The sequence below is a fragment of the Schistosoma mansoni genome (assembly GCF_000237925.1).
Source record: "Schistosoma mansoni, WGS project CABG00000000 data, supercontig 0187, strain Puerto Rico, whole genome shotgun sequence".
NCBI lineage: Eukaryota > Metazoa > Platyhelminthes > Trematoda > Strigeidida > Schistosomatidae > Schistosoma > Schistosoma mansoni.
The window spans coordinates 511,637-520,873 of record NW_017386070.1 but is presented as its reverse complement, the minus strand read 5'-3'; the positions used below and the strand labels follow the sequence as shown (position 1 = coordinate 520,873).

General features: G+C 38.2%; 1 protein-coding gene across 2 annotated transcripts; it reads left to right on the top strand.

Moving 5' to 3' along the window:
• Positions 1-762: 762 nt before the first annotated feature.
• Positions 763-4,274, top strand: Smp_019730.1 (hypothetical protein; the record flags this gene model as incomplete). Of its 2 annotated transcripts, none has more annotated exons than XM_018792711.1 (2): positions 763-1,087; positions 3,798-4,274. In XM_018792711.1, 2 exons carry the CDS (start codon positions 837-839, stop codon positions 3,883-3,885), a joined length of 339 nt encoding a protein of 112 aa, XP_018644149.1. In that variant the 3' UTR covers positions 3,886-4,274. The 2 variants fall into 2 exon arrangements, with proteins under 2 accessions (XP_018644149.1, XP_018644150.1); XM_018792712.1 differs by having other exon boundaries at positions 837-1,093; positions 3,798-4,239.
• Positions 4,275-9,237: the final 4,963 nt, after the last annotated feature.

The following is a 9,237-nucleotide window of genomic DNA, read 5'->3' as shown; positions in this document are numbered from 1 at the left end:
ATGTCTTCCCCGTATTTCTACTTGTCAACTGTAATGCTCCTCATCACTTGTTTGTTTGCTCCTGTGTATTTAGCTTGTGTGTTGACTTTTTCTGTTCCTGTTTGGCTACTGTTAATTTCTGTCTTCTTGTTCTTCCCTTCATGAATCTTTTCCAGGCTTTCCATAGAGATCCATTTCTGATGATGATACTTCTTGAGGCCCAGAAACTTCTGAGATCGCCGACTACTACTCAGCTGATGATGTATCATCCTGAAAGATTTAAAGGTATATTCTACTAGTTTGATTATAACGTGAAACAATGACTAACAGTATACCAAGTGAGATCAAATCGACGTTCAAAATTGAGGGTTCCTACAGTTGCTAAATGAGTTCTGCCCTTTGTAACTTCTTATCCAGACCAAATATATACCTAAATGACATCAATCATTTACTAGCGTCTTACGTCAAGATCCATTCGACTTTTGGAATAATCATTTACCCGCTCACACACTGGTTTAGTCCTGCACTAATTGCTTCCCTATAGGCCTCAACTTTCATTCTACTTGTTTTTTCATCCTGAGAACTGGAATGCGTCATAATGACTATTGCGTAGAAGAGATGTTTAGGTAGTTTTGAATGTTGGAGTTTAAATTATGAGTGGGATTCGTGTTATTGTGTCCTGCACTTATCCATTAAAGTAGTCAAACTGCTGGAAAATGATAAATATTGGGCTTCGAATTGCTTTTTGAATGTAAACACCCGCCATAAATTCTGCCGTTCAAGGATATTGGATCTGGAGGGGGGCTGGGCGGGATCTACTTACTGTTACTGTGTAGTTTCCCACCGTACTCCTATAAATGTCGATAAAAGGTGGGGATCGGTTAACTTATTTTATGGCTCATGTCCGGGATTTCTTTATGGGAAGGAAATATAATAATTGTCTTAGATATGCTGAACAGTGCTCGAAACGAACTCAACCACTTGCTTATCTTCCCAACGGCATAAATGACAAAATATCACATAATGATTACTTTGCTCGAGATGGGCGACGCGAAGTTAGGAAATCTGTTGATATTTATGTTTCTGGCTTAAAAAGGCTTGAAGCTAGGTCAGAGTGAGTTTTATCATTTTGTCACATTTTTATTTTGTCACCAACCGTCTAGGGAATTTAGTTAACACTCTCAAGTGGTCGAACTCTGATACTAGGTGTTCGACATCATGTACATCGTAGGCTGCTAACGAGGTGAAAAATTAACAGCCACGTAAAATTTAACTCGACCGATCTTGTAATCTGATTGTCCTAATACCTATTAAGCTTGTACTAGCTAACTTCGACCCTAGTTTATATTGTCTGTGATTCCGAGTTCTTTCGTTCCAATCACCGTCTTGTCTCTAGAAAAGGGAAATCTTTGGAATTAATAAAAATTTGTACTGCAATTATCCATTTTATCACAAAGTGTCTGTATCCTTTTTAAGCTGTCGATTATTTCCAAATCAAATCCTCTTGGTATGATGTCCTCAGATTAGTTTCAAAATTGCATTTATAAATTGAGAGCAGTAAACATTAATGTGTCTTTCATCTTAATAATTCCATATATCTTCGGTGATTCTTATCTATATTGTTTGTAGAAACATTTTCAACAATTGAAGATAGCTACTCTGAACTAGTAATTGATAGTCTGAAATAATCCTTATTGCGAAGTGGCGACCCAGTCAGTGGATTCTACCCATGATAACTAGTTCAAATGTTTACAACTAAATTATATACGCGGGTCATTCCTTACTAATAGATTCAATCACTTGTTATTCTTGTGTATATTGTTATGTGTTGGAAACAAAAATAACTACATCCTAGTTTTATCGGATACTTCTTGGTCGCTAAGATGTATTTTATAGGCTCGTCTGGATTACGAATTATTAGGTTACCTAACAGTTTGTTGATCTTTTCTCTTAGAGAGATAGTTAATATTAGTAAAATAACTTGGTGACTTTTGAATGACTAAGAAAATAGTAAGCTAGCTCAAGTCAGTACCCAAGTACATTTTTGTGCATTAGGATCTGATCCTGACTTTATGATTATCAATGCTACAAGCGTGGCCAAATAAAAGTAGATAGAGAGGAATCTCAAACCTACAACTTGTTGGAAGTCAGGTTCTCTAACCGCCAACCTATCATGAGCTTCTTGAGTAATTTCTTTTTTACATGATGGTACTGACTAATGTAGATGTTTGTGTATGATAAGTACGGAGATGGTGTGAATTTGAATAGCTAGTCAACATAGCACTGAATATAATTAGAAAGGTATTAATCCTACCAAAGGTAAGATAAATATAAAGTTAGTCACGAAGCAAAGAAATACATGGGATTAGATGATGCATTGTTTAACGTCCTCTCGGTCATTAATCAGGATTTCTCAGTATATTTTACAAACGATAAAACTGGGTTTGTCAGCACTTTTAACTATACGTATGACGATGTACACTATGTACTCGAGCTACTACATACAGTTTAGTTGGCATTATGATTAAGTCACTTAGTGTAGTTTTTTATATGCTTAAAATGCAGTAACCTCACATTTCAGTGTTATTTTTACTCGCTCCATGTTTGTATTTTCTTCCTGTGTTAAAAATTATGAACTGGCTATCAGTCAATTGTTAAGCTTCTTGTGTACATTCAGTAATATGCGATTTGTTGAGATGGTTTTGTTCTATATATTCTTGTCACTCCTGGTAATATAACATATTCTATATTCTCACGTAATAAGTGTTACAGATGTTTGGTTTTATTGTGTTTATTTAATATTTGCACTTTGTTTATCGTTAGTTCTCTTTCTGTTTGACTGTTGTGTCGATTGTCATTCCTTGATTGTGTTGTTAGTCCCACTTCTACATGATCAGTAATTTTCGATTATGAGCTATGTTGTTTCAATCTCAATGGGAAGCTACTTATTATTGGTATCAAGTGTTACAGTGTTACAGCATCATCAGGTTGTGTGGTTAATAAGGTTACAAAAATTACGTGTGGTTGATGCCGTCTTTCTAAGTATCTATAACTAAACCTTAAATAGCTTTCCACAATTCCCTCTAGTGACTCACTGCATTTTCAGCCTTTTTTGTTTGGACCACTATTTACAGTAAGATATTTTTCATCTAGATCTAGTGTGAAATCTGTAGTGTTTGCTTTCTTGACGAGAGGAGTGTATTTTTGTGTAGTCCTGAAATAGTCGCTTTTAGTCGTGATAAATTCATGTTGTAGGCGCCAATTATTTCTAGATATTCAGTGGATTCGTAAGTTAGTATGTTAACTAAAACATTACTTAAATAGTTACTGTTCCAAGCTGTCGCTTATATGCACAGTACATACTCGTTAGTAGAAAAAGGTATAATTTGTAGTGCTGAAGAATTTAAAGTTCATAATGTATCATTCTGAAATAACGTAAGAACTGTGATACATTGTTCTGTAAATATTTCACTTTTCTTCAGGGCGTATTGTGATTAGTAGTGGGTTGGTAAATTGGATGCCACAAGTTCTCAATGGTGAAACTATTGATTTTATGGGAAGTAAATTCATCTCGGTTGGATTTATTAGTTGAAGATTGCGGCAACTGATATGTATCTCACTGTCACCATGATGATTATTGAGATGTTTTTGTAGTTTGTGCTGTATACGGACAACTATATATTGTGTTATGAACTGTACTCTCAACCTTCCATACCCTTATGTTGATCAATCTCATCTTTCTTTTAGTGTAAGTTTACTTCCTGTGGCTGATATATTACATGTAAATAGGTTAAATTATATCGTATTTCATTTTTCAGGTCTAAACGTCCAAATGTTCTATCAAAGTCGATTGATGTTGTCCCGGGACAAAAGTTTGACTGGGATAAACCAGTAGAATCAAAATGAACTAAATCATTTGGTTTCTCTCGCTCCAACTATTCAGTATTTGGGTACATAAAGTGATTTTGATTCATTTCACCTAACGTAGTGTTTTTTCCCGTTCTAGACTTCATCCATTAAGCATTATATAACCCTTTGTTACTCATAGTAACGTAAAAAGTATGTACATTTCATATTTTGGTCTTACCTTTTTTCTATATAGTTATTGTTAGTGGTTTTGATGATACGTAATTTACGTCCATCCAAGACATGGATTTGACGTTTGTTGATTGCCTTTGTTAATAAAATAGTAATAGTGTCTTTCGTAGTATCTAATTTCCCAAGACAATATTTTGTTTGGAATTCAGTATGCTAATGACTACTTTCTTTTTGTTTAAAGCATTATATGGGTGGTCGGTTACTGAGGTATTGTTTATTTCATTCTATACTTTTGGGCAAACAATTTCAAATCTTAATTATAACTTTTCAGCTGAAAATTCAATGCTATTTTGAGAAACACCACCTAAAGTATCCAACCATTGATAACCTTCACATCCAAAACCTCATTTGGAAGGCTTGAATCACTCTGCATGGTTCAGGACAATAGTCGATGGCTGTATAGACTTATTCCACAGCTAATCTGGTTGCCTCCACCTTGTGTAAAACCTGTCCGTACATTAGACAGGATAGCGCTCAAAGTGGCTGATGGCTGGCGAATAACAGAGTGTATCCGACTGTGATATTAAAATAGTCTCAGATTCTGTTATTCTTTGAATGGTTTGATAAAAAAACAATATTAACTTCTCGATTCGAAGTAGATTATTGGTTTTCTTAAACAGTGGTTATGGGTTCTGGATAATTATGTATAACATTGCTAAACAAGTTTCTGATACCAGACATAATCAGAAGAGCCATGTCATCATAACATTTCTGAACGGCTGGATATATGTTAAAAGTAGTGTAGTAATTCTCAAACCAAGTTGTCATATCTTCGTGAAATATAGCTGAAGAGATAGATAGACGGACAGACATCACCAACAGGTGTACCCAGGCCGAAGTTTTCATATCTGATTAACGCGAGATGAAAATAAAAAGAGAGGTCAAAACAATATAGTAGTGGTATTAAAAATGAGGACTAAACTGTGGGGATGTAATTTGAAAAGAATGTGGAAAGAAGGGTCATAAATCTCAAGATTTCAGGGAAAAAGAGTGATTGCATCTGGGCTACTGTGAACGATTCTGAGCCATGTTATCCAGATTCTGCAATCATTGGGCACGAACACTAACCAGGTAGTTTGCACCTACCTACAGGGTTCAGATCAACATTCAGTGACTTCATAAATTGATGCTAGTTTTGGTTTAAGCACCCCTATCTTTCTCCCAACCTATTTCTGCACTGGTAAGCATCGCTTGTCGCGATAGACAGTCTTTTGAACATGTCGCAACCACCACAGTTGACGAAGACTCACTATCTCATCAACCGATTTACTACCTCTGCCAAGTAACTTTGCCTGACTTCAACATTGCTTAATCAGTCGTTCCGCGAAATAGAAGGAATGCTTCGAAGACATCTATCTTCATAAATCTCTAGCCTACGTATATATTCTACTTCCATAGACCATGTTTCTCAGCAGTAAGGTGAAACTTTGCGGGCTACTGTCCGGTATATGCGCTCTTTGGTCGCCGGACGGACGTCTCGCCTATACCATAAGTAGCGCAAATTGAAAAACACTAGCCGCTCTTACTAAATCCGTTCTGAGATTTTATCGGGCACCAACTTGCCAGGACTGATGAAACTTCGAAAATAAGTAAAGTAGTCAACACACAACTACTTCACTCCCTATTATTAGTTTGTGCGTTGGCGCGAAGTAGTCAAGGAGTTACATTTTTAATTTGGAGAAAGGAAAGTGGATTCAGAACACGGGCTATTGCTAGCATTTTGGATATATCAATCAGACTTATCCTCTGTTGTTTTCACAAAAGGAGTTTGGTCCTTATAAGTTGGAGCAATCAGTGACCGGCACCAGTCAGATGATAGTATGTCTAATCCCCAGATCTCAGTCGACCGCTGAGAATGAACCACTATCTTTAAAGATCTCCAGGGCTAAGGCATCAGGGCTTGCTGTCCTTCCTCGTCTTAGATTACCTGCAGCCCTTCCAACCTAATTAAGAGTTGTGAAGTCTGTGCCAATTTCCCGTTCCTGTTAATTGTGGATAGAGGGTAGCTGAAGTACAGTTGAACTGCCCTCTAAAGTGTTTTGTCCATCCTTTTTATTTCCTGGTTTGAACGCACCGTAGTTTTCTGAAATAGTCTCACTAGGGCCTGTATCAACACCTGTTTCTTTGATTAGTCGGTAGAATTGAATGTTGTTACCAGTTGCCGTTTTCTTTTCACTAACCACTATTGACCACTACTGCCCCCAAATGCCCTGGTACGGCCAAGAGTGGGGAGAGTCTGCTCTCCCTCTCGAAATGCTCTCATATGGCCACGCGAATATATAGTCTCTGCCAGGGAAGTCCTACTCACTGCCTTCTCGTGGCGGGGGTGTTGTTCACAAAAGTGAGAGGACGAAAAGCAAATGTCCGGCGCTTTAACCGGGTTGGTGGATGTAGAGGATCCACCTAGGGGAGTTGGAAAACCCTGATTCCAAACCAATGGTGCACATGGGCTCCAGTATCCTGAAGGAACGAATGGCGTATGAACCAACTGTTGGTCACCAGCTACCATGGGACTGTATCTCCTTACGATGCTCCACTGCCTTGTGGACTAAACCTTTAGGTCAAAGGCTCCGGGTGTGGGCCCCTAAGAAAACCACCTGCTTCAGTCTGGGCACCTGGGCAGTATCACAGCCCTCACACAAATCGAATGAGATTTGTGAAGCGCATATTTATCTGGTGCTTCCTTGTACCAATATTTATGTGTTTAAATAAATAACCACTACTACCAACGATCACTGTGTAGGCTTTTGTTAGTTTATGCTTGAGTCGTTGTTGCTCTTTATAATTCTACGAGTGACGAGATGAGTTTTCGAGCTTCTATCAACTCATTTGGTTCCACTGAAACCCATCGGTCTTTCGTAACTCTTAATTTAAACTGTTAATGAATGTTATTGCTGTATTTGTAGCTGCTATTTTCATAAGTTTTTTCAGAGTGAACTGTTTCTCTACGATCGACTAGGTTCCTAGCTAATTCTTTCATGAATGCATCCTTTCCCTTTCCATAATCGAATCAATATCTAAGACATCTTTTTGCTGTGACATTCCCTACGTCTAGCGAAACGCATAGGAATACTTGCTCTCACTTGGATATGGTCAAAGTCCAAGCATGTACTTCAGTGAGAGCAGCAGTCTTCTATCAAGCTTCTTCAAAAATGGCTGGTGGTGATACGATCTATTTATATCTATTGTGTTGATGTTGGGAGTCGCCATGTTAGACAATGTACTTGTGCTTAGAGTTTACACTTGCTAGGAACAATTGGTTGAGCGAAAATGCATCAGGTGGTTATCGTTAGGCTGGGGCTTCATAAGATCCACTAAAATGTTTTTGAGTTTGATTCAGCCAACCTACTTGGGCGTTAATAATCGCCTGTTACGACTACTACATCTAAGGATCTAACGTTTTGAAGGAGGTCATACATTTTTCTGTGAGACTCGTCGTCTACTCCACCCGAGCTGCAGTCAGTGATGGTATTTGCTGAAACTATAAAGAGGCAGTGACGCATGTCTACCTTCATAGGTTGTCTTCGTGCCATTGAGACGGACAGTACATAATTGGCGACAAGAATTCAATCAAGAAGTCCCTGTTCATGTTTAAAACTCAGTGCTGTACTTACTCTGACAAGACTACGAGTTGCTGTCGCGTCTCAGCGGCTTTCCATACTGGCATGTTTCCAGAACACTGTGCATCAATGACACAAGGTTCTAGGGTCTAAGGTTGTGAGACATTATTGAAGTCGATGTAGGCTCCGGAAATCAAAAGCTTCAGTGAGTATTTTGAAGCAGCATTTCAGGGAATCTGGGGTAACATTGCTTGGAATTGAATATTTCTTGGTGGGACCTGAAAAGGGAACTTTTAGTAGTAGTTTTACCACCCTGGAGACATGGCCTCACAGGTCAGGGGACAATCGTTTGAGACTAGTCACATAGCTTCCTTGTGGTAATTCGATATGTTAGCTCTGTATTTCAAAGGGTCTTACAGCAGGTGACGGGAACCCATGAGGTATGGCATTTTCGTCGTCGACCTTTTTAAATTCCTATTGTGAGGAGGCAGCGTTTCTACAGACGCAGGTTGTCTGCAGGAAAAAACTTACTGCTGTCACACCCCTGTACAATCAGCGGCAGGACTTCACCTTTAATTTCCCGTTCCCCATCTGACCTGTTTGATATGATTCTCAAAGAAATAAGTTCTAGACAATATCATTCGACGAGATCATTACAATATGCAAGCCTAACAACCACATTAAGGTAGCAACTACGGTCGAAGAACTATAGTGGACTAGGAATTATTCTCAAGGTAAGCGAAAAGTATCTGGAGATAAGTAAATCCTGTTTAGTAAGTGTCGGGATTTGACGGTTTTAGCCACTCATCTTTTCCGTTGTACCAGTCACTACATTATTTTATCAGATAGAGCATTAAACTGTCTTCAACAACTATTATTGAGAAAAACATTGCCCTTAAAATTGGTCAATTGCCATCTTAGTCGTTTATTCACCGTCCTTGCAGACATCTTGGGTAATTTCTTGGATATCACTATTCTTTCATAATTGAAATGTCTCACCACATCAATTAAGTTCGGAGTTCATAGATTAATGTTTTCAAAATTTACTAAGAGTTTTGATTTCAAGTTACATGAAGCACTAGTTAAATCCATATAGAACAGTTGGAATATGGCTAGCAGTGAAATTCTGGAGGCAGATTCCGTCTTACTTGTAACTTTTCAGCTGACGATACCTGAATCCCAGAGTTGACGTACACCCAGCCTCAGGGAATGTCTCCCAACATAAAAGATAATTCAATGTGCAATGATATAATCTTTATTGTCCTCAGTAACCTTTTTTTATCGGTGTATTTGTTTTGGAGAGTAAAGTCTATTCAATGAAAATAGATAGAACAGCCGATCCAACGTTTCAGTCTGGACACCTCTAGATTTTTTCCAAACAAATCCTACGTTGGATAACATCGTCTGTGAATACGTGTAGAGATTTCGTCAGACACCAACCCATTAGGGCTGATCAGACTTCCAAGATAAGTGAAGTTGTCGACGCGTTCGACTACTTCGCTCCCTGTCTATCTCCATTTCTCGGTGTAATGTGTTCTTTGGTCTTCCTCTTCTTCTTTGACCATAAGGATTCCATGTGAGGACTTGTTTTGTGACACAG